The sequence below is a fragment of the Eleutherodactylus coqui genome, chromosome 7 (assembly GCF_035609145.1).
Source record: "Eleutherodactylus coqui strain aEleCoq1 chromosome 7, aEleCoq1.hap1, whole genome shotgun sequence".
NCBI lineage: Eukaryota > Metazoa > Chordata > Amphibia > Anura > Eleutherodactylidae > Eleutherodactylus > Eleutherodactylus coqui.
In genome coordinates, this window is record NC_089843.1 from 4,567,843 (window position 1) to 4,593,777 (window position 25,935).

Below are 25,935 nucleotides of genomic sequence, written 5' to 3' on the forward strand. Positions count from 1 at the left end.
TACTGATGTCACTGCTAAATGAGGGGGGCGGGGGAGGGGGTTCATTAAAAAAAAAAAATTACAAAGATTGTTCCGGTTCTGTTGTCACTTTGTCTTTATGGGGTCTGAGTGCAGAATGAGGGGGGCAAAACATAATAAAATGGAAAAGAGTGAGATGGTGTGAGGACTTTCCAGACCCCCTGGAGATGTATGGGGGGGTTCGGAAGTATAGCCGTGGGTGACCCATTGCTCTGCTGCCAGTTGTTCTAGATGTCCGGGTTCCTGAATGTTGGCATGATGGCTGTAGCGCCACACAGGGATGAGGAGACAGGACATCCTGTGGCGGTTGTGGGCGTACACGGTGACCTGGTGAAGGGGCACGCTGGAGTACAAGATGTTGGGTTCTCTTCTCATTTGCCCCGACCTCATGGTCTTCCTCCAGTAGGGGGCCCATCTCTAACCATACTACATTTTGGCCCCAGTTTTTGCTCACTGCTTATAGAGGGTAATCATGGGTATTTTTGTGGTACTTGTAGTTCTATCCATTTTTGGCTATAAATATTGGACTATTTGACATCGGTGTATGGACTGGGACTTTATTTAATTGAAGCTGCTTACCCCGCAGCAGCGCATCGGACAGTGTTGTACACACATGGTCCCTGTCCCCAGGGGGCTCCCAATCTAATGTACATTACCTATCAGCCTGGGTCGGCTGGGTATCCAGGACTCAGGAAGGGGTATAGTGCAGTGAGGATGCGATTAGTCAGCGTGCGGAGAGGATGGCTGCCCTGTCCCGCTGTCTGACATATTTACAGACATGTGATGCATCGTGTCCTTGTGTAGATCGCCGCCGTACACATATAGTATAGCCACAGGGTGTCGTATGACCCATCCCCACCACTGCGCTAACTGCATGCTCCACAGCGACACCGTGTGGTAACTGAGAGGCACAGCAACCACATGTGCACTCCGCTTCCTGGGAGACTGAAATGATAGAGAATAAATACAGCTATCAGAAAAAGTAAATGAACCCTTGAATTTATTTACCCCTTTAGCAGCAATCACCTCCACTAAATGTTTCCAGTAGCTGCAAATAAGATTTACAGGACATTCAGGAGACATGTTGTGACTTTCCTCCCAGCAGCTGTTTCAGTCTATAAGTATTTCTGGGATGCCATGTGAGCACAGCCCTCTTCAGGCCAGAGCATCTCTATAGTGTGAAGGTCAGGACTGTGACTCCTGCCCAATACCATCGCCCCCCCCAATCCGAAATGCACCCTCCAACACAGCCGTATACCGTAATGCACCCTCCAACACAGCTGCATACCATGATGCCTCCTCCACCATATCCTCAAACTATAATGCTCCCACCACCAGCTCCAAACCTGAGACGGCCTGCATGTTCTACGATACTTCTGGTAAGTGTTCTATGGACGATTGAGTTAAAAATGGAACTTCTTAGTACAGATGCACAACATGGAGGAAGAAAAGAAACACTGCACACCAACACTAAAAGCTCATCTAACTGTAAAGACAGTGGAGAAGACATTATGCTATGGGGGATAGGGTGAAGGGGACATCACCGTGTGGGGGAACGGGTGGAAAAGACATAATTGTGTGGGGGGTAGGGTGGATAGAAAACAGGCACCAGTCATCAGCGGCCCAATACCATCCCTACAGTGAAGCCTGGTGGTGGAGCATCATGCTTGGGGAGGGGGCATCACCGTGTAGGAGATAGGGTGGAGGGGGCATCCCCATGAGCGGGATCAGGTGGAAAAGACATAATGGTGTAGGAGATCGGGTTGAGGGGGCACCCCGTGCGGGAGATCAGGTGGAGGGGGCATCCCCGTGCGGGAGATCGGGTGGAAAAAACATAACAGTGTGGGGATTGGGTGTGGGAGATCAGATGGAGGGGGCATCCCCATGTGGGGGAATCGGGTGGAAAAGACATAATGGTGTGGGGGATAGGGTGGAGGGGGCATCTACGTGTGGGGGAAAAGGTGGAGGGAGCATAATAGTGTGGGGGATAGAGTAGAGGGGACATCATGGTTTGGGGCTCTTTGCTCCCCACAGTCTGGATTCCTTGTGATCTCTAAGAGAACAATGACTTCTAAGGTGGCACAGAACATCTTACAGGAGGATGTAAGGGCGGTCACCCAGGACCTCCAGCTGAAAAGACATTGGGTGATGCCACAAGACAGCGACCCAAGGCACACAAGTAATCACCTAAATGGGGAAAACAAAGATGCATTTGAGAATCACCAAGTCAGAGTCCTGAGCTCCATCCTATGGAGATCCTGTGACATGAAGATGGCTGTGCACACAAGGCATCCCAGAAATATTCACAAACTGAGACACATTTCTAGGGAGGAAGATCTAAAATATCTCCTCGACATATACAATTTGCAGCTATAGGAAATGTTCAGTGGAGGTGATTGCTGCTAGAGGGGATCTACGGGTTATTACACTGAAGGGTTCACTTACTTTTTCTCCCTGAACTGTGAATGACGAGTGGTACAGCTGTGTGGTTACATTGGGTTTAAAATTGCGATTTAGATAAAATCAGACCATATTGTATCTCTGATCAAAGAAAGAACCCAGGAGCATCCAAAGGGTTCACTTACTTCTTCTTGAAACTGTAACAATGTAACAGGCTGGGAGGTGAGACTCGTTATAACATTATTACGTATGATCACTGGGAAGCAGATTCTAATCACGGCCGGGTGCCTTCTTCATCCTCCGCACATGCACACATGACCCGAGTCTGTCCATCAGGGTCTTGTTTCTCTACGTGATGATAAGCGGGACGCTCCACTTCCGAAGCCTCCTCCGCGCTCACAACTGAACGTATCTGATGATCTCGTTCAAGTCGTAGCCGGTCACGGCGAAGGAGGAGCCCTGGGGGTCACAGAAGCGCGCCCCGCAGATCTGGGTATCGGTCACACACTCCGAGTGACGGTGCTCAACCTGCACAGAGCAAGACAAGGATTAGTAGCTGGCGGATGGAGGCGACCCCAGCCCCGGGCACCTATACTTCACCTCAATCAGTCCGGACTCCTCACAACGAGCCAGCTTCCAGATCTGAACAAAGGAGTCCTCGGCCCCCGAGAGGAGCTGCAAGGAGAACAGAAGGTGACATACGGACCTGCAGAGACATGGCATGTTAACTAGACTGATGGCGGCTTACCCTCCCAGACTCCGGCGCGATGTCCAGGGCATAGATCCACCTGGCGTGGGAATCCAGCTCGGCACTGATGGCTCCAGTACTGGCATCATACAGCCGTATCTGCCCTGTGCCAAAAGCCGCAGCGATCACCCCGTCCCACAACTTTACCGAGGAGCATGTGACACTGGAGGACGGAGGAGTGGAAGGTCAGGAGTGATGGCTTACATCGTCATGTATCCACAGCCCAATACACAGACCGCTGAACCCTCCGCTCACCCGTATGCTGAGATCTTCGTCACCAACCGGAAATCTTCCCCAGATTTCCATACACAGAGCAGCCCGGAGTCATCGGCCGTCACCAGGTCAGCGTCCCGATCCTAACAGGTTTAAAAAAAATATATATATCTATAGTAAGTGGGGGAGATTATAGAGCTGTATAGTGAGGTGAGTACAGGAGATTATAGAGCTGTATAGTGAGGACACTACAGGGGATTATAGAGCTGTATAGTGAGGGGAGTACAGGAGATTATAGAGAGGACAGTACAGGAGATTATAGAGCTGTATAGTGAGGACAGTACAGGAGATTATAGAGCTGTATAGTGAGGTGAGTACAGGAGATTATAGAGCTGTATAGTGAGGACAGTACAGGAGATTATAGAGCTGTATAGAGAGGACAGTACAGGAGATTATAGAGCTGTATAGTGAGGACAGTACAGGAGATTATAGAGCTGTATAGTGAGGTGAGTACAGGAGATTATAGAGCTGTATAGTGAGGACAGTACAGGAGATTATAGAGCTGTATAGTGAGGACAGTACAGGAGATTATAGAGCTGTATAGTGAGGATAGAACAGGAGATTATAGAGCTGTATAGTGAGGATAGAACAGGAGATTATAGAGCTGTATAGTGAGGACAGTACAGGAGATTATAGAGCTGTATAGTGAGGACAGTACAGGAGATTATAGAGCTGTATAGTGAGGTGAGTACAGGAGATTATAGAGCTGTATAGTGAGGACAGTACAGGAGATTATAGAGCTGTATAGTGAGGACAGTACAGGAGATTATAGAGCTGTGTAGTGAGGACAGTACAGGAGATTATAGAGCTGTGTAGTGAGGACAGTACAGGAGATTATAGAGCTGTGTAGTGAGGTGAGTACAGGAGATTATAGAGCTGTATAGTGAGGATAGAACAGGAGATTATAGAGCTGTATAGTGAGGATAGAACAGGAGATTATAGAGCTGTATAGTGAGGATAGAACAGGAGGTTATAGAGCTGTATAGTGAGGATAGAACAGGAGATTATAGAGCTGTATAGTGAGGATAGAACAGGAGATTATAGAGCTGTATAGTGAGGGGAGTACAGGAGATTATAGAGCTGTATAGTGAGGATAGAACAGGAGGTTATAGAGCTGTATAGTGAGGATAGAACAGGAGATTATAGAGCTGTATAGTGAGGGGAGTACAGGAGATTATAGAGCTGTATAGTGAGGACAGTACAGGAGATTATAGAGCTGTATAGTGAGGATAGAACAGGAGGTTATAGAGCTGTATAGTGAGGACAGTACAGGAGATTATAGAGCTGTATAGTGAGGACAGTACAGGAGATTATAGAGCTGTATAGTGAGGACAGTACAGGAGATTATAGAGCTGTATAGTGAGGATAGAACAGGAGATTATAGAGCTGTATAGTGAGGACAGTACAGGAGATTATAGAGCTGTATAGTGAGGACAGTACAGGAGATTATAGAGCTGTATAGTGAGGACAGTACAGGAGATTATAGAGCTGTATAGTGAGGATAGAACAGGAGATTATAGAGCTGTATAGTGAGGACAGTACAGGAGATTATAGAGCTGTATAGAGAGGATAGAACAGGAGATTATAGAGCTGTATAGTGAGGACAGTACAGGAGATTATAGAGCTGTATAGTGAGGATAGAACAGGAGGTTATAGAGCTGTATAGTGAGGACAATACAGGAGATTATAGAGCTGTATAGTGAGGACAATACAGGAGATTATAGAGCTGTATAGTGAGGACAGTACAGGAGATTATAGAGCTGTATAGTGAGGTGAGTACAGGAGATTATAGAGCTGTATAGTGAGGACAGTACAGGAGATTATAGAGCTGTACAGTGAGGACAGTACAGGAGATTATAGAGCTGTATAGTGAGGATAGAACAGGAGATTATAGAGCTGTATAGTGAGGACAGTACAGGAGATTATAGAGCTGTATAGTGAGGACAGTACAGGAGATTATAGAGCTGTATAGTGATGTGAGTACAGGAGATTATAGAGCTGTATAGTGAGGACAGTACAGGAGATTATAGAGCTGTATAGTGAGGACAGTACAGGAGATTATAGAGCTGTATAGTGAGGACAGTACAGGAGATTATAGAGTTGTATAGTGAGGACAGTACAGGAGATTATAGAGCTGTATAGTGAGGACAGTACAGGAGATTATAGAGCTGTATAGTGAGGGCAGTACAGGAGATTATAGAGCTGTACAGTGAGGACAGTACAGGAGATTATAGAGCTGTATAGTGAGGATAGAACAGGAGATTATAGAGCTGTATAGTGAGGACAGTACAGGAGATTATAGAGCTGTACAGTGAGGACAGTACAGGAGATTATAGAGCTGTATAGTGAGGATAGAACAGGAGATTATAGAGCTGTATAGTGAGGACAGTACAGGAGATTATAGAGCTGTATAGTGAGGACAGTACAGGAGATTATAGAGCTGTATAGTGAGGGCAGTACAGGAGATTATAGAGCTGTATAGTGAGGACAGTACAGGAGACTATAGAGCTGTACAGAGAGGATAGAACAGGAGATTATAGAGCTGTATAGTGAGGATAGAACAGGAGGTTATAGAGCTGTATAGTGAGGACAATACAGGAGATTATAGAGCTGTATAGTGAGGACAATACAGGAGATTATAGAGCTGTATAGTGAGGACAGTACAGGAGATTATAGAGCTGTATAGTGAGGTGAGTACAGGAGATTATAGAGCTGTATAGTGAGGACAGTACAGGAGATTATAGAGCTGTACAGTGAGGACAGTACAGGAGATTATAGAGCTGTATAGTGAGGATAGAACAGGAGATTATAGAGCTGTATAGTGAGGATAGTACAGGAGATTATAGAGCTGTATAGTGAGGACAGTACAGGAGATTATAGAGCTGTATAGTGATGTGAGTACAGGAGATTATAGAGCTGTATAGTGAGGACAGTACAGGAGATTATAGAGCTGTATAGTGAGGACAGTACAGGAGATTATAGAGCTGTATAGTGAGGATAGAACAGGAGATTATAGAGCTGTATAGTGAGGACAGTACAGGAGATTATAGAGCTGTATAGTGAGGACAGTACAGGAGATTATAGAGCTGTATAGTGAGGATAGAACAGGAGATTATAGAGCTGTATAGTGAGGTGAGTACAGGAGATTATAGAGCTGTATAGTGAGGACAGTACAGGAGATTATAGAGCTGTATAGTGAGGTGAGTACAGGAGATTATAGAGCTGTATAGTGAGGACAGTACAGGAGATTATAGAGCTGTACAGTGAGGACAGTACAGGAGATTATAGAGCTGTATAGTGAGGATAGAACAGGAGATTATAGAGCTGTATAGTGAGGACAGTACAGGAGATTATAGAGCTGTCTAGTGAGGACAGTACAGGAGATTATAGAGCTGTATAGTGAGGTGAGTACAGGAGATTATAGAGCTGTATAGTGAGGACAGTACAGGAGATTATAGAGCTGTACAGTGAGGACAGTACAGGAGATTATAGAGCTGTATAGTGAGGATAGAACAGGAGATTATAGAGCTGTATAGTGAGGACAGTACAGGAGATTATAGAGCTGTATAGTGAGGACAGTACAGGAGATTATAGAGCTGTATAGTGAGGGCAGTACAGGAGATTATAGAGCTGTACAGTGAGGACAGTACAGGAGACTATAGAGCTGTATAGAGAGGACAGTACAGGAGATTATAGAGCTGTATAGTGAGGACAGTACAGGAGACTATAGAGCTGTATAGAGAGGACAGTAGAGGAGATTATAGAGCTGTATAGTGAGGTGAGTACAGGAGATTATAGAGCTGTATAGTGAGGGGAGTACAGGAGATTATAGAGCTGTATAGAGAGGACAGTACAGGAGATTATAGAGCTGTATAGTGAGTACAATACAGGAGATTATAGAGCTGTATAGTGAGGTGAGTACAGGAGATTATAGAGCTGTATAGTGAGGACAGTACAGGAGATTATAGAGCTGTATAGTGAGGACAGTACAGGAGATTATAGAGCTGTATAGTGAGGACAGTACAGGAGATTATAGAGCTGTATAGTGAGGACAGTACAGGAGATTATAGAGCTGTATAGTGAGGACAGTACAGGAGATTATAGAGCTGTATAGTGAGGGGAGTACAGGAGATTATAGAGCTGTATAGTGAGGACACTACAGGAGATTATAGTGAGGGGAGTACAGGAGATTATAGAGCTGTATAGTGAGGACACTACAGGAGATTATAGTGAGGGGAGTACAGGAGATTATAGAGCTGTATAGTGAGGGGAGTACAGGAGATTATAGAGCTGTATAGTGAGGACAGTACAGGAGATTATAGAGCTGTATAGTGAGGACAGTACAGGAGATTATAGAGCTGTATAGTGAGGACAGTACAGGAGATTATAGAGCTGTATAGTGAGGACAGTACAGGAGATTATAGAGCTGTATAGTGAGGACAGTACAGGAGATTATAGAGCTGTATAGTGAGGACAGTACAGGAGATTATAGAGCTGTATAGTGAGGATAGAACAGGAGATTATAGAGCTGTATAGTGAGGATAGAACAGGAGATTATAGAGCTGTATAGAGAGGACAGAACAGGAGATTATAGAGCTGTATAGAGAGGACAATACAGGAGATTATAGAGCTGTATAGTGAGGATAGAACAGGAGATTATAGAGCTGTATAGAGAGGACAATACAGGAGATTATAGAGCTGTATAGTGAGGATAGAACAGGAGATTATAGAGCTGTATAGTGAGGACAATACAGGAGATTATAGAGCTGTATAGTGAGGACACTACAGGAGATTATAGAGCTGTATAGTGAGGACAGTACAGGAGATTATAGAGCTGTATAGTGAGGATAGCACAGGAGATTATAGAGCTGTATAGTGAGGACACTACAGGAGATTATAGAGCTGTATAGTGAGGAGAGCATAGGAGATTATAGAGCTGTATAGTGAGGACAGTACAGGAGATTATAGAGCTGTATAGTGAGGACAGTACAGGAGATTATAGAGCTGTATAGTGAGGACAGTACAGGAGATTATAGAGCTGTATAGTGAGGGCAGTACAGGAGATTATAGAGCTGTATAGTGAGGGCAGTACAGGAGATTATAGAGCTGTATAGTGAGGACAGTACAGGAGATTATAGAGCTGTATAGAGAGGACACTACAGGAGATTATAGAGCTGTATAGAGAGGACACTACAGGAGATTATAGAGTTGTATAGTGAGGATAGAACAGGAGATTATAGAGCTGTATAGTGAGGACAGTACAGGAGATTATAGTGCTGTATAGAGAGGACAGTGCAGGAGATTATAGAGCTGTATAGTGAGGACAGTACAGGAGATTATAGAGCTGTATAGTGAGGACAGTACAGGAGATTATAGAGCTGTATAGTGAGGACAGTACAGGAGATTATAGAGCTGTATAGTGAGGACAGTACAGGAGATTATAGAGCTGTATAGTGAGGACAGTACAGGAGATTATAGAGCTGTATAGTGAGGACAGTACAGGAGATTATAGAGCTGTATAGTGAGGACAGTACAGGAGATTATAGAGCTGTATAGTGAGGTGAGTACAGGAGATTATAGAGCTGTATAGTGAGGACAGTACAGGAGATTATAGAGCTGTATAGTGAGGAGAGCATAGGAGATTAGAGAGCTGTATAGTGAGGACAGTACAGGAGATTATAGAGCTGTATAGTGAGGACAGTACAGGAGATTATAGAGCTGTATAGTGAGGACAGTACAGGAGATTATAGAGCTGTATAGTGAGGACAGTACAGGAGATTATAGAGCTGTATAGTGAGGACAGTACAGGAGATTATAGAGCTGTATAGTGAGGACAGTACAGGAGATTATAGAGCTGTATAGTGAGGACAGTACAGGAGATTATAGAGCTGTATAGTGAGGACAGTACAGGAGATTATAGAGCTGTATAGTGAGGACAGTACAGGAGATTATAGAGCTGTATAGTGAGGACAGTACAGGAGATTATAGAGCTGTATAGTGAGGTGAGTACAGGAGATTATAGAGCTGTATAGTGAGGGCAGTACAGGAGATTATAGAGCTGTATAGTGAGGGCAGTACAGGAGATTATAGAGCTGTATAGTGAGGACAGTACAGGAGATTATAGAGCTGTATAGTGAGGACAGTACAGGAGATTATAGAGCTGTATAGTGAGGGCAGTACAGGAGATTATAGAGCTGTATAGTGAGGACAGTACAGGAGATTATAGAGCTGTATAGTGAGGACAGTACAGGAGATTATAGAGCTGTATAGTGAGGACAGTACAGGAGATTATAGAGCTGTATAGTGAGGATAGAACAGGAGATTATAGAGCTGTATAGTGAGGACAGTACAGGAGATTATAGAGCTGTATAGTGAGGACAATACAGGAGATTATAGAGCTGTATAGTGAGGACAGTACAGGAGACTATAGAGCTGTATAGTGAGGACAGTACAGGAGGTTATAGAGCTGTATAGTGAGGGGAGTACAGGAGGTTATAGAGCTGTATAGTGAGGGGAGTACAGGAGATTATAGAGCTGTATAGTGAGGACAGTACAGGAGATTATAGAGCTGTATAGTGAGGACAGTACAGGAGATTATAGAGCTGTATATTGAGGACAGTACAGGAGATTATAGAGCTGTATAGTGAGGACAGTACAGGAGATTATAGAGCTGTATAGTGAGGACAGTACAGGAGATTATAGAGCTGTATAGTGAGGATAGAACAGGAGATTATAGAGCTGTATAGTGAAGATAGTACAGGAGATTATAGAGCTGTATAGTGAAGATAGTACAGGAGATTATAGAGCTGTATAGTGAGGACAATACAGGAGATTATAGAGCTGTATAGTGAGGATAGAACAGGAGATTATAGAGCTGTATAGTGAGGATAGAACAGGAGATTATAGAGCTGTATAGTGAGGGGAGTACAGGAGATTATAGAGCCGTATAGTGAGGACAGTACAGGAGATTATAGAGCTGTATAGTGAGGACAATACAGGAGATTATAGAGCTGTATAGTGAGGACACTACAGGAGATTATAGAGCTGTATAGTGAGGATAGCACAGGAGATTATAGAGCTGTATAGTGAGGGCAGTACAGGAGATTATAGAGCTGTATAGAGAGGACACTACAGGAGATTATAGAGCTGTATAGTGAGGATAGAACAGGAGATTATAGAGCTGTATAGAGAGGACAGTACAGGAGATTATAGAGCTGTATAGTGAGGACAGTACAGGAGATTATAGTGCTGTATAGAGAGGACAGTACAGGAGATTATAGAGCTGTATAGTGAGGTGAGTACAGGAGATTATAGAGCTGTATAGTGAGGACAGTACAGGAGATTATAGAGCTGTATAGTGAGGTGAGTACAGGAGATTATAGAGCTGTATAGTGAGGACAATACAGGAGATTATAGAGCTGTATAGTGAGGTGAGTACAGGAGATTATAGAGCTGTATAGTGAGGATAGAACAGGAGATTATAGAGCTGTATAGTGAGGACAGTAAAGGAGATTATAGAGCTGTATAGTGAGGACAGAACAGGATATTATAGAGCTGTATAGTGAGGACAGTACAGGAGATTATAGAGCTGTATAGTGAGGACAGAACAGGAGATTATAGAGCTGTATAGTGAGGTGAGTACAGGAGATTATAGAGCTGTATAGTGAGGACAGTACAGGAGATTATAGAGCTGTATAGTGAGGACAGTACAGGAGATTATAGAGCTGTATAGTGAGGATAGAACAGGAGATTATAGAGCTGTATAGTGAGGACACTACAGGAGATTATAGAGCTGTATAGTGAGGATAGAACAGGAGATTATAGAGCTGTATAGTGAGGACACTACAGGAGATTATAGAGCTGTATAGTGAGGACAGTACAGGAGATTATAGAGCTGTATAGTGAGGACAGAACAGGATATTATAGAGCTGTATAGTGAGGACAGTACAGGAGATTATAGAGCTGTATAGTGAGGACAGAACAGGAGATTATAGAGCTGTATAGTGAGGTGAGTACAGGAGATTATAGAGCTGTATAGTGAGGACAGTACAGGAGATTATAGAGCTGTATAGTGAGGACAGTACAGGAGATTATAGAGCTGTATAGTGAGGACAGTACAGGAGATTATAGAGCTGTATAGTGAGGATAGAACAGGAGATTATAGAGCTGTATAGTGAGGACACTACAGGAGATTATAGAGCTGTATAGTGAGGACAGTACAGGAGATTATAGAGCTGTATAGTGAGGACAGTACAGGAGATTATAGAGCTGTATAGTGAGGTGAGTACAGGAGATTATAGAGCTGTATAGTGAGGACAGAACAGGAGATTATAGAGCTGTATAGTGAGGTGAGTACAGGAGATTATAGAGCTGTATAGTGAGGACAGAACAGGAGATTATAGAGCTGTATAGTGAGGTGAGTACAGGAGATAATAGAGCTGTATAGTGAGGTGAGTACAGGAGATTATAGAGCTGTATAGTGAGGTGAGTACAGGAGATTATAGAGCTGTATAGTGAGGACAGTACAGGAGATTATAGAGCTGTATAGTGAGGATAGAACAGGAGATTATAGAGCTGCATAGTGAGGATAGAACAGGAGATTATAGAGCTGCATAGTGAGGACAGTACAGGAGATTATAGAGCTGTATAGTGAGGATAGAACAGGAGATTATAGAGCTGTATAGTGAGGATAGAACAGGAGATTATAGAGCTGTATAGTGAGGATAGAACAGGAGATTATAGAGCTGTATAGTGAGGATAGAACAGGAGATTATAGAGCTGTATAGTGAGGACAGTACAGGAGATTATAGAGCTGTATAGTGAGGACAGTACAGGAGATTATAGAGCTGTATAGTGAGGACAGTACAGGAGATTATAGAGCTGTATAGTGAGGGCAGTACAGGAGATTATAGAGCTGTATAGTGAGGGCAGTAAAGGAGATTATAGAGCTGTATAGTGAGGACAGTACAGGAGATTATAGAGCTGTATAGTGAGGTGAGTACAGGAGATTATAGAGCTGTATAGTGAGGACAGTACAGGAGATTATAGAGCTGTATAGTGAGGTGAGTACAGGAGATTATAGAGCTGTATAGTGAGGACAGTACAGGAGATTATAGAGCTGTATAGTGAGGATAGAACAGGAGATTATAGAGCTGTATAGTGAGGACAGTACAGGAGATTATAGAGCTGTATAGTGAGGACAGTACAGGAGATTATAGAGCTGTATAGTGAGGACAGTACAGGAGATTATAGAGCTGTATAGTGAGGTGAGTACAGGAGATTATAGAGCTGTATAGTGAGGATAGAACAGGAGATTATAGAGCTGTATAGTGAGGACAGTACAGGAGATTATAGAGCTGTATAGTGAGGTGAGTACAGGAGATTATAGAGCTGTATAGTGAGGATAGAACAGGAGATTATAGAGCTGTATAGTGAGGACAGTACAGGAAATTATAGAGCTGTATAGTGAGGACAGTACAGGAGATTATAGAGCTGTATAGTGAGGACAGTATAGGAGATTATAGAGCTGTATAGTGAGGATAGAACAGGAGATTATAGAGCTGTATAGTGAGGACAGTACAGGAGATTATAGAGCTGTATAGTGAGGACAGTACAGGAAATTATAGAGCTGTATAGTGAGGACAGTACAGGAGATTATAGAGCTGTATAGTGAGGACAGTATAGGAGATTATAGAGCTGTATAGTGAGGACAGTAGAGGAGATTATAGAGCTGTATAGTGAGGGGAGTACAGGAGATTATAGAGCTGTATAGTGAGGTGAGTACAGGAGATTATAGAGCTGTATAGTGAGGACAGTACAGGAGATTATAGAGCTGTATAGTGAGGTTAGTACAGGAGATTATAGAGCTGTATAGTGAGGACAGTATAGGAGATTATAGAGCTGTATAGTGAGGGGAGTACAGGAGATTATAGAGCTGTATAGTGAGGTGAGTACAGGAGATTATAGAGCTGTATAGTGAGGATAGAACAGGAGATTATAGAGCTGTATAGTGAGGTGAGTACAGGAGATTATAGAGCTGTATAGTGAGGACAGTACAGGAAATTATAGAGCTGTATAGTGAGGACAGTAGAGGAGATTATAGAGCTGTATAGTGAGGACAGTAGAGGAGATTATAGAGCTGTATAGTGAGGACAGTAGAGGAGATTATAGAGCTGTATAGTGAGGACAGCAGAGGAGATTATAGAGCTGTATAGTGAGGTGAGTACAGGAGATTATAGAGCTGTATAGTGAGGACAGCAGAGGAGATTATAGAGCTGTATAGTGAGGGGAGTACAGGAGATTATAGAGCTGTATAGTGAGGACAGTACAGGAGATTATAGAGCTGTATAGTGAGGACAGTACAGGAGATTATAGAGCTGTATAGTGAGGACAGTATAAGAGATTATAGAGCTGTATAGTGAGGACAGTAGAGGAGATTATAGAGCTGTATAGTGAGGGGAGTACAGGAGATTATAGAGCTGTATAGTGAGGTGAGTACAGGAGATTATAGAGCTGTATAGTGAGGACAGTACAGGAGATTATAGAGCTGTATAGTGAGGTGAGTACAGGAGATTATAGAGCTGTATAGTGAGGACAGTACAGGAGATTATAGAGCTGTATAGTGAGGACAGTACAGGAGATTATAGAGCTGTATAGTGAGGATAGAACAGGAGATTATAGAGCTGTATAGTGAGGATAGAACAGGAGATTATAGAGCTGTATAGTGAGGACACTACAGGAGATTATAGAGCTGTATAGTGAGGGCAGTACAGGAGATTATAGAGCTGTATAGTGAGGGGAGTACAGGAGATTATAGAGCTGTATAGTGAGGACAGTACAGGAGATTATAGAGCTGTATAGAGAGGATAGAACAGGAGATTATAGAGCTGTATAGTGAGGACAGTACAGGAGATTATAGAGCTGTATGGTGAGGACAGTACAGGAGATTATAGAGCTGTATAGTGAGGACAATACAGGAGATTATAGAGCTGTATAGAGAGGACAGTACAGGAAATTATAGAGCTGTATAGTGAGGCGAGTACAGGAGATTATAGAGCTGTATAGTGAGGATAGAACAGGAGATTATAGAGCTGTATAGTGAGGACAGTACAGGAGATTAGAGCTGTATAGTGAGGGGAGTACAGGAGATTATAGAGCTGTATAGTGAGGGGAGTACAGGAGATTATAGAGCTGTATAGTGAGGGGAGTACAGGAGATTATAGAGCTGTATAGTGAGGACAATACAGGAGATTATAGAGCTGTATAGTGAGGATAGAACAGGAGATTATAGAGCTGTATAGTGAGGACAGTACAGGAGATTATAGAGCTGTATAGTGAGGTGAGTACAGGAGATTATAGAGCTGTATAGTGAGGACAGTACAGGAGATTATAGAGCTGTATAGTGAGGACAGTACAGGAGATTATAGAGCTGTATAGTGAGGACACTACAGGAGATTATAGAGCTGTATAGTGAGGTGAGTACAGGAAATTATAGAGCTGTATAGTGAGGGCAGTACAGGAGATTATAGAGCTGTATAGTGAGGACAGTACAGGAGATTATAGAGCTGTATAGTGAGGACAGTACAGGAGATTATAGAGCTGTATAGTGAGGACAGAACAGGAGATTATAGAGCTGTATAGTAAGGTGAGTACAGGAAATTATAGAGCTGTATAGTGAGGGCAGTACAGGAGATTATAGAGCTGTATAGTGAGGACAGTACAGGAGATTATAGAGCTGTATAGTGAGGACAGTACAGGAGATTATAGAGCTGTATAGTGAGGACAGAACAGGAGATTATAGAGCTGTATAGTGAGGTGAGTACAGGAGATTATAGAGCTGTATAGTGAGGACAGTACAGGAGATTATAGAGCTGTATAGTGAGGACAGTACAGGAGATTATAGAGCTGTATAGTGAGGACACTACAGGAGATTATAGAGCTGTATAGTGAGGATAGAACAGGAGATTATAGAGCTGTATAGTGAGGACAGTACAGGAGATTATAGAGCTGTATAGTGAGGACAGTACAGGAGATTATAGAGCTGTATAGTGAGGACAGTACAGGAGATTATAGAGCTGTATAGTGAGGTGAGTACAGGAGATTATAGAGCTGTATAGTGAGGACAGAACAGGAGATTATAGAGCTGTATAGTGAGGTGAGTACAGGAGATTATAGAGCTGTATAGTGAGGACAGAACAGGAGATTATAGAGCTGTATAGTGAGGATAGAACAGGAGATTATAGAGCTGTATAGTGAGGACAGTACAGGAGATTATAGAGCTGTATAGTGAGGACAGTACAGGAGATTATAGAGCTGTATAGTGAGGGCAGTACAGGAGATTATAGAGCTGTATAGTGAGGACAGTACAGGAGATTATAGAGCTGTATAGTGAGGACAATACAGGAGATTAGAGCTGTATAGTGAGGGGAGTACAGGAGATTATAGAGCTGTATAGTGAGGGGAGTACAGGAGATTATAGAGCTGTATAGTGAGGGGAGTACAGGAGATTATAGAGCTGTATAGTGAGGACAGTACAGGAGATTATAGAGCTGTATAGTGAGGATAGAACAGGAGATTATAGAGCTGTATAGTGAGGACAGTACAGGAGATTATAGAGCTGTATAGTGAGGATAGAACAGGAGATTATAGAGCTGTATAGTGAGGACAGTACAGGAGATTATAGAGCTGTATAGTGAGGACAGTACAGGAGATTATAGAGCTGTATAGTGAGGATAGAACAGGAGATTATAGAGCTGTATAGTGAGGATAGAACAGGAGATTATAGAGCTGTATAGTGAGGATAGAACAGGAGATTATAGAGCTGTATAGTGAGGGGAGTACAGGAGATTATAGAGCTGTATAGTGAGGACAGTACAGGAGATTATAGAGCTGTATAGTGAGGACAGTACAGGAGATTATAGAGCTGTATAGTGAGGTGAGTACAGGAGATTATAGAGCTGTATAGTGAGGTGAGTACAGGAGATTATAGAGCTGTATAGTGAGGACAGTACAGGAGATTATAGAGCTGTATAGTGAGGACAGTACAGGAGATTATAGAGCTGTATAGTGAGGACAGTACAGGAGATTATAGAGCTGTATAGTGAGGACAGTACAGGAGATTATAGAGCTGTATAGTGAGGGGAGTACAGGAGATTATAGAGCTGTATAGTGAGGGGAGTACAGGAGATTATAGAGCTGTATAGTGAGGTGAGTACAGGAGATTATAGAGCTGTATAGTGAGGGGAGTACAGGAGATTATAGAGCTGTATAGTGAGGACAGTACAGGAGATTATAGAGCTGTATAGTGAGGTGAGTACAGGAGATTATAGAGCTGTATAGTGAGGACAGTACAGGAGATTATAGAGCTGTATAGTGAGGCCAGTACAGGAGATTATAGAGCTGTATAGTGAGGACAGTACAGGAGATTATAGAGCTGTATAGTGAGGACAGTACAGGAGATTATAGAGCTGTATAGTGAGGTGAGTACAGGAGATTATAGAGCTGTATAGTGAGGACAGTACAGGAGATTATAGAGCTGTATAGTGAGGACAGTACAGGAGATTATAGAGCTGTATAGTGAGGGGAGTACAGGAGATTATAGAGCTGTATAGTGAGGTGAGTACAGGAGATTATAGAGCTGTATAGTGAGGGGAGTACAGGAGATTATAGAGCTGTATAGTGAGGACAGTACAGGAGATTATAGAGCTGTATAGTGAGGGGAGTACAGGAGATTATAGAGCTGTAAAGTAAGGTCAACATGGTGAGTTTTGGGGGTATTGTTTGCCCCTCACCTTGCCCTGACATGTCTCACAAGCGATGTCAGTAATGGGGTCTCGGTGTTCAGCTAAGACTTCCGCCAGTGTAATGTTTGTGCCTTTAGCGGGGACGTCAAACACGAGGACGAGGCCAGAGGACGTCCCTGCAGAGAGTGAGAGGTACAGGCAATCAATTTATCTCTAGTGACTCCCTCATCTGCAGCCTCTGTACAGGGGGGTGGACAAAAATATGGAAACACTGCACAAAATGCATGCCTTAAATTACATGGGAACATAAATCATATTTCATTTAAACATGTAGAAACCGATATTAAGTGAAGGTAATATGGCACAGATGCTGCTGGCCAGAAGTGGATATCTGCCCGAGCAACAAGGATCCACTGGTCAGGGGTTTGAGTCAGTCAGCTGCTGTTACCAGACGGCTCCCAAAACCACCCAGAGCAGGGCAAGAGGTGAAGTCAACACAAATATGGTGGGAAAGCTCTCAGCCAAGCAGGGGTCAAAAAGGCAGCTCAGTGCTAATGATTAAAATCCCATGTGGATCCCTCCTAATCCATTCATGTCTAGTACAGCGGAGTTAGTAGGCGTGATGGTAACGGTTATTTGTCTTCCTGAACCACTCATCAGTGATTGAAATGCTACTAGAGGACAGCGGTGAAACCTGGATTATGGAGCAATGGAAGAAGGTCACTTGGTCGGATGAGTCGCCCATCACACGGTTTCCCACTTCTGGTCGAATCTGCGTCTGGAGAATGCCATCCCAAGCTTACCATCCAGATTGGTTGCTACCAGGTGGGGGTTCAGTCACGGTACGGGCAGCCATATCATGGTAGTCTGCCGGACCCTTTATTACCCTGCACAGTCGCATCACTGCCAACGATTATGTGCCCATTTTGAGCAACCAGGTCCATCCTCTGGTGTAACGTTAGTGCCCTGATGGTGATGCCCTTTATGAAGATGATAAGTCCCTGTTCACACAGCTTACATCGTCCAAGACTGCTTTTTGGAGCATGAAGATGTGGCATTTGCCGTGGCCTCCACAATCACCCAATATCAATATCATTGAGCCGTTGTGGTCCGTGTTGGAAAGTAGTGTTCGAGTGCGCCGTCCACCCCCATCACCGTTACCAGAACTTGTCAATGTCTTGGGGGAAGAATGGGGCAAACAAGACAGGACCTCTATTGATGCATTCTGAGGAGACGGCAAGCAGTTCTGACAGCAATAGGCTTTCCTACAGCATATTAGTCAAGATTTTGTGTGTGTGTGTGTGTGTGTGTGTGTGTGTGTGTGTGTGTGTGTGTGGGGGGGGGGGGTGGGGGGGGGGGGTGGCGTTTCCATATTTTGTCCCCCCCTGTATATCCCCATTATCTCACCTACACAGATGTAGCGTCCTCCAGTCGGAGCGATGCCACGAGCAAACACCGCCTGAGCTGTCCATGGGGAGAAACATAGAATAAATTGAGTATTACCACCACATCGTATGTAAAAGATGTCCGACTCCTAACAGCGCTCAGTCATCTACGTACCCTGTGGGGTTTCCAGTGCATCGAGTGCGTGCCAGTACACCATTATAGAGCCGTCAGACTCATACATCTACCAAAGGGAAACGAGCAGTCAGCAGATCCCCAGGCACCTAGAAATGGCGAGGTGTGATACCTATTATATTACCTGGATTCCCTTCTGTGAGGTGAGCACCAGCAGGACTCTGGACGGCAGAACGCACCAGGACGCCTAAAATTATATATGATGAGAGCAGATTAGATAGATGATAACGACACCTTATGGAGAGAAACAAACATGCAAGAGGGTGCAGTGCCCACGACAGACCTCTAGGAGTATATACAGGAAGGATACAATAGGAGGGTGCAGTACCCATGACTGACCACTAGGTGTATATAAAGGAAGGATACAATAGGAGGGTGCAGTACCCATGACTGACCACTAGGTGTATATAAAGGAAGGATACAATAGGAGGGTGCAGTACCCATGACGGACCACTAGGTGTATATAAAGGTAGGATACAATAGGAGGGTGCAGTGCCCATGACAGACCACTAGGTGTATATACAGGAAGGATACAATAGGAATAGAAATATTAGCAGTATGAGGGGTAGTTACATGTATGAAGGAGGAGATATTACCGATATTAGGCGTAGTTACATGTATGAAGGAAGGGATATTGCCGATATTAGACGTAGTTACATGTATGAAGGAGGAGATATTAGCGGTAGGAGGGGTAGTTACATGTACGAAAGAGGGGATATTAGCAGTAAGAAGGGTAGTTACATGTATGAAGGAGGGGGATATTAGCAGTATGAGGGGTAATTACATGTATAGAGGAGGGGATATTAGCGGTATAAAAGGTAGTTACATGTATAGAGGAGGAGACATTAGCGGTATGAGGGGTAGTTACATGTATGAAGGAGGGGATATTAGCGGTAGGAAGGGTGGTTACATGTATAGAGGAGGAGATATTAGCGGTATGAGGAGTAGTTACATGTATGAAGGAAGGGGATATTAGCGGTATGAGGGGTAGTTACATGTATGAAGGAAGGGGATATTAGCGGTATGAGGGGTAGTTACATGTATGAAGGAAGGGGATATTAGCGGTATGAGGGGTAGTTACATGTATGAAGGAAGGGGATATTAGCGGTATGAGGGGTAGTTACATGTATGAAGGAAGGGGATATTAGCGGTATGAGGGGTAGTTACATGTATGAAGGAAGGGGATATTAGCGGTATGAGGGGTAGTTACATGTATGAAGGAAGGGGATATTAGCGGTATGAGAGGTAGTTACATGTATGAAGGAAGGGGATATTAGCGGTATGAGGGGTAGTTACATGTATGAAGGAGGGGGATATTAGCGGTATGAGGGGTAGTTACATGTATGAAGGAAGGGGATATTAGCGATATGAGGGGTAGTTACATGTATGAAGGAAGGGGATATTAGCGGTATGAGGGGTAGTTACATGTATGAAGGAAGGGGATATTAGCGGTATGAGGGGTAGTTACATGTATGAAGGAAGGGGATATTAGCGGTATGAGGGGTAGTTACATGTATGAAGGAAGGGGATATTAGCGGTATGAGGGGTAGTTACATGTATGAAGGAAGGGGATATTAGCGGTATGAGGGGTAGTTACATGTATGAAGGATGGGGATATTAGCGGTATGAGGGGTAGTTACATGTATGAAGGATGGGGATATTAGCGGTATGAGGGGTAGTTACATGTATGAAGGAATGGGATATTAGCGGTATGAGGGGTAGTTACATGTATGAAGGATGGGGATATTAGCGGTATGAGGGGTAGTTACATGTATGAAGGATGGGGATATTAGCGGTATGAGGGGTAGTTACATGTATGAGGGATGGGGATATTAGCGGTATGAGGGGTAGTTACATGTATGAAGGAAGGGGATATTAGCGGTATGAGGGGTAGTTACATGTATGAAGGAAGGGGATATTAGCGGTATGAGGGTTAGTTACATGTATGAAGGATGGGGATATTGGCGGTATGAGGGGTAGTTACATGTATGAAGGATGGGGATATTGGCGGTATGAGGGGTAGTTACATGTATGAAGGATGGGGATATTGGCGGTATGAGGGGTAGTTACATGTATGAAGGAAGGGGATATTAGCGGTATGAGGGGTAGTTACATGTATGAAGGAAGGGGATATTAGTGGTAGGAGGGGTAGTTACATGTATGAAGTAGGGGATATTAGCGGTATGAGGGGTAGTTATGATGGAGGAGATATTACCGATATTAGGCATAGTTACATGTATGAAGGAGCAGATATAAGCGGCAGGAGGGATAGTTACATGTATGAAGAGAGGATATTAGCCGCAGGAGGGGGAGTTACATGTATGAAGGAGGGGATATTAGCGGTATGAGGGGTAGTTACATGTATAGAGGAGGAGATATTAGCGGTATGAGGGGTAGTTACATGTATATAGTAGGGGATATTAGCGGTATGAGGGGTAGTTACATGTATGAAGGATGAGATATTAGCGGTATGAGGGGTAGTTACATGTATGAAGGATGAGATATTAGCGGCATGAGGGGTAGGTACATGTATAGAGGAGGAGATATTAGCGGTATGAGGGGTAGTTACATGTATATAGTAGGGGATATTAGCGGTATGAGGGGTAGTTACATGTATGAAGGATGAGATATTAGCGGCATGAGGGGTAGGTACATGTATGAAGGATGAGATATTAGCGGTATGAGGGGTAGGTACATGTATGAGGGATGAGATATTAGCGGCATGAGGGTTAGGTACATGTATGAAGGATGAGATATTAGCGGTATGAGGGGTAGGTACATGTATGAAGGATGAGATATTAGCGGTATGAGGGGTAGGTACATGTATGAAGGATGAGATATTAGCGGTATGAGGGGTAGTTACATGTACAGAGGAGGGGATATTAGCAGTATGAGGGGTAGTTACATGTATGAAGAAGATATTACCGATATTAGGCATAGGTACATGTATGAAGGAGGAGATACTAGTGGTAGGAGGGGTAGTATGACATAATGGTATGGTAATCACTAGTCTGCCATGCACCTGTGTAGAGCCGGTATCTACCATTATATGGTCACTGTATGCGCCGTTGCAGATTTACTGCTGCATGTGTACTGACAGTAGAGGGGCCACTAAGACGGTCACCCAAGGGCCCGCATAAACCTGAAGCCATCCTCGTCATAAATGCAGGAAGAAGGTTACGTACGTAAGGGGGTATGTGGGGCCATAGTTAAAGGAGGGGATTGTAATACTCCCAAGTGACCAGTAGGGTGCAGTACAGTGTCACTGACCTGTGTGATGAGGGATGAGCTGAGGGCCACACTCCCCTCCTTGGACTGCAGCTGGCGGTGGGAGAAGTTTAGGCTGTCGGCGGAGGCGCTCACCATGTTCACGGTGTTGGCATGGACGACGGTGAAGTAGGTGAGGCTCTTGTCGCTGATGGGCAGGACGCTGAGGTTGTTGTACAGGGCAGAGGCACTACTCTTCATCTGGATACTCTTGTCTTTACGATACATGATGGAACCTGCGTACAAGAGGAAAAAGTATGTGAACCACAAAACAGGTATGTGGATGATATCAGATGAGAAGGATACCGTGTCCATAACTCCACCCTGAAGACTAGCAAGAAAACAAAGAAGGTGGACGAGGCAGTGCAACGGCCCCCAACAACAGCGCCGCTTACTGTCGGGATGAGGCATCATCACACTGCAGCCACCAGCTCTAACCCCAATCATCCAGCCCATGCTGTCCAACAGAAAGGGAGGGGATGCTACCAGAAGGAGGGCTGGTTACATGTATGAAGGAGGGGATATTAGAGGTATGAGGGGGAGTTACATGTATGAAGGAGGGGATATTAGCGGTATGAGGGGTAGTAACATGTATGAAGGAGGGGAGATAAGCGGTATGAGGGGTAGTTACATGTATGAAGGAGGGGATATTAGCGGTATGAGGGGGAGTTACATGTATGAAGGATGAGATATTAGCGGTATAAGGGGTAGTTACATGTATGAAGGAGGGGATATTAGCGGTATGAGGGGGAGTTACATGTATGAAGGAGGGGATATTAGCGGTATGAGGGGTAGTAACATGTATGAAGGAGGGGAGATAAGCGGTATGAGGGGGAGTTACATGTATGAAGGAGGGGATATTAGCGGTATGAGGGGGAGTTACATGTATGAAGGAGAGGATATTAGCGGTATGAGGGGGAGTTACATGTATGAAGGATGAGATATTAGCGGTAGGAGGGGTAGTAACATGTATGAAGGAGAGGATATTAGCGGTATGAGGGGGAGTTACATGTATGAAGGAGGGGATATTAGCGGTATGAGGGGGAGTTACATGTATGAAGGAGAGGATATTAGCGGTATGAGGGGGAGTTACATGTATGAAGGAGAGGATATTAGCGGTATGAGGGGGAGTTACATGTATGAAGGAGAGGATATTAGCGGTATGAGGGGGAGTTACATGTATGAAGGAGAGGATATTAGCGGTATGAGGGGGAGTTACATGTATGAAGGAGAGGATATTAGCGGTATGAGGGGGAGTTACATGTATGAAGGAGAGGATATTAGCGGTATGAGGGGTAGTTACATGTATGAAGGATGAGATATTAGCGGTATGAGGGGTAGTTACATGTATGAAGAAGGAGATATTAGCGGTAGGAGGGGTAGTAACATGTATGAAGGAGGGGAGATAAGCGGTATGAGGGGGAGTTACATGTATGAAGGAGGGGATATTAGCGGTATGAGGGGGAGTTACATGTATGAAGGAGAGGATATTAGCGGTATGAGGGGGAGTTACATGTATGAAGGAGAGGATATTAGCGGTATGAGGGGGAGTTACATGTATGAAGGAGAGGATATTAGCGGCATGAGGGGGAGTTACATGTATGAAGGAGAAGATATTAGCGGTATGAGGGGTAGTTACATGTATGAAGGAGATATTAGCGGTAGGAGGGGTAGTAACATGTATGAAGGAGGGGAGATAAGCGGTATGAGGGGTAGGTACATGTATGAAGGAAGGGGATATTAGCGGTATGAGGGGTAGTTACATGTATGAAGGAGGAGATATTAGCGGTATGAGGAGTAGTTACATGTATGAAGAAGGGGATATTAGCGGTATGAGGGGTAGTTACATGTATGAAGGAGATATTAGCGGTAGGAGGGGTAGTAACATGTATGAAGGAGGGGAGATAAGCGGTATGAGGGGTAGGTACATGTATGAAGGAAGGGGATATTAGCGGTATGAGGGGTAGTTACATGTATGAAGGAAGGGGATATTAGAGGTATGAGGGGTAGTTACATGTATGAAGGAAGGGGATATTAGCGGTATGAGGGGTAGTTACATGTATGAAGGAGAGGATATTAGCGGTATGAGGGGTAGTTACATGTATGAAGGAGAGGATATTAGCGGTATGAGGGGTAGTTACATGTATGAAGGAAGGGGATATTAGCGGTATGAGGAGTAGTTATATGTATGAAGGAGAGGATATTAGCGGTATGAGGGGTAGTTACATGTATGAAGGATGGGGATATTAGCGGTATGAGGGGTAGTTACATGTATGAAGGAAGGGGATATTAGCGGTATGAGGAGTAGTTATATGTATGAAGGAGAGGATATTAGCGGTATGAGGGGGAGTTACATGTATGAAGGAGGAGATATTAGCAGTATGAGGGGGAGTTACATGTATGAAGGAGGGGATATTAGCGGTATGAGGGGGAGTTACATGTATGAAGGAGAGGATATTAGCAGTATGAGGGGGAGTTACATGTATGAAGGAGGGGATATTAGCGGTATGAGGGGGAGTTACATGTATGAAGGAGGGGATATTAGCGGTATGAGGGGGAGTTACATGTATGAAGGAGGGGATATTAGCGGTATGAGGGGGAGTTACATGTATGAAGGAGGGGATATTAGCGGCATGAGGGGGAGTTACATGTATGAAGGAGGGGATATTAGCGGCATGAGGGGGAGTTACATGTATGAAGGAGGGGATATTAGCGGTAGGAGGGGTAGTTACATGTATGAAGGAGGGGATATTAGCGGTAGGAGGGGTAGTTACATGTATGAAGGAGGGGATATTAGCGGTAGGAGGGGGAGTTACATGTATGAAGGAGGGGATATTAGCGGTATGAGGGGGAGTTACATGTATGAAGGAGAGGATATTAGCAGTATGAGGGGGAGTTACATGTATGAAGGAGGGGATATTAGCGGTATGAGGGGGAGTTACATGTATGAAGGAGGGGATATTAGCGGTATGAGGGGGAGTTACATGTATGAAGGAGGGGATATTAGCGGCATGAGGGGGAGTTACATGTATGAAGGAGGGGATATTAGCGGCATGAGGGGGAGTTACATGTATGAAGGAGGGGATATTAGCGGTAGGAGGGGTAGTTACATGTATGAAGGAGGGGATATTAGCGGTAGGAGGGGGAGTTACATGTATGAAGGAGGGGATATTAGCGGTAGGAGGGGTAGTTATATGTATGAAGGATGAGATATAAGCGGTAGGAGGGGTGGTTACATGTATGAAGGAGAGGATATTAGCGGTATGAGGGGGAGTTACATGTATGAAGGAGAGGATATTAGCGGTATGAGGGGGAGTTACATGTATGAAGGAGAGGATATTAGCGGTATGAGGGGGAGTTACATGTATGAAGGAGAGGATATTAGCGGTAGGAGGGGTAGTTACATGTATGAAGGAGGGGATATTAGCGGTAGGAGGGGGAGTTACATGTATGAAGGATGAGATATAAGCGGTAGGAGGGGTGGTTACATGTATGAAGGAGAGGATATACCAGTATGAGGGGTAGTTACACGTATGAAGGAGGGGATATTAGCGGTATGAGGGGGGGTTACATGTATGAAGGATGGAATATTAGCGGTATGAGGGGTAGTTACATGTATGAAGGAAGGGGATATACCGGTATGAGGGGTATAGATAATGGATACGACGGCCATTTACCGGAGTCTTCGTTGCTCGGTGAGTGCAGCTCTGGTTACTATGGTAACATTGCGTCATCAGCAGTCGTCTGGCCACGTGATCTATGAAGCCCCCAGGGCGGTATATATCTATATTTCACAACACTTCTGCTCATTCACAACCTCATTGGTTGCTGGGGTTGGTTACTTCACAATGATTGGCTGTTTGGGTTGATTTAAACTTGTGAATGTAAATATACGCGCCCCCCAGGTGT

At 44.1% G+C, this 25,935-nt stretch overlaps 1 protein-coding gene across 2 annotated transcripts; it reads right to left on the minus strand.

The window, feature by feature from the left end:
- Positions 1–559: 559 nt before the first annotated feature.
- WDR54 (WD repeat domain 54) lies at positions 560–25,784 on the minus strand. Of its 2 annotated transcripts, none has more exons than XM_066572819.1 (10): positions 25,704–25,784; positions 22,030–22,262; positions 18,884–18,946; positions 18,742–18,808; positions 18,589–18,645; positions 17,230–17,357; positions 3,422–3,522; positions 3,167–3,329; positions 3,019–3,093; positions 560–2,946 (listed from the first exon to the last, which is right to left on the minus strand). In XM_066572819.1, exons 2-10 carry the CDS (start codon positions 22,252–22,254, stop codon positions 2,815–2,817), a joined length of 1,011 nt encoding a protein of 336 aa, XP_066428916.1. In that variant the 5' UTR covers positions 22,255–22,262; positions 25,704–25,784; the 3' UTR covers positions 560–2,814. The 2 variants fall into 2 exon arrangements, with proteins under 2 accessions (XP_066428916.1, XP_066428915.1); XM_066572818.1 differs by having other exon boundaries at positions 25,663–25,744.
- Between the last annotated feature and the right edge of the window lie 151 nt (positions 25,785–25,935).

Bases quoted from the DNA above. Each gene is read 5' to 3' on its own strand.
- WDR54 (XM_066572818.1), bottom strand. From the start codon at position 25,699: ATGGCCGTCGTATCCATTATCTATACCCCTCATACCG. The intron at 18,809-18,883 runs GTAATATAATAG...TCCCTTTGGTAG, and splicing joins CCTCACAGAAGGGAATCCAG to ATGTATGAGTCTGACGGCTC. The intron at 17,358-18,588 runs GTGAGATAATGG...CACTCTCTGCAG, and splicing joins AGGACGCTACATCTGTGTAG to GGACGTCCTCTGGCCTCGTC.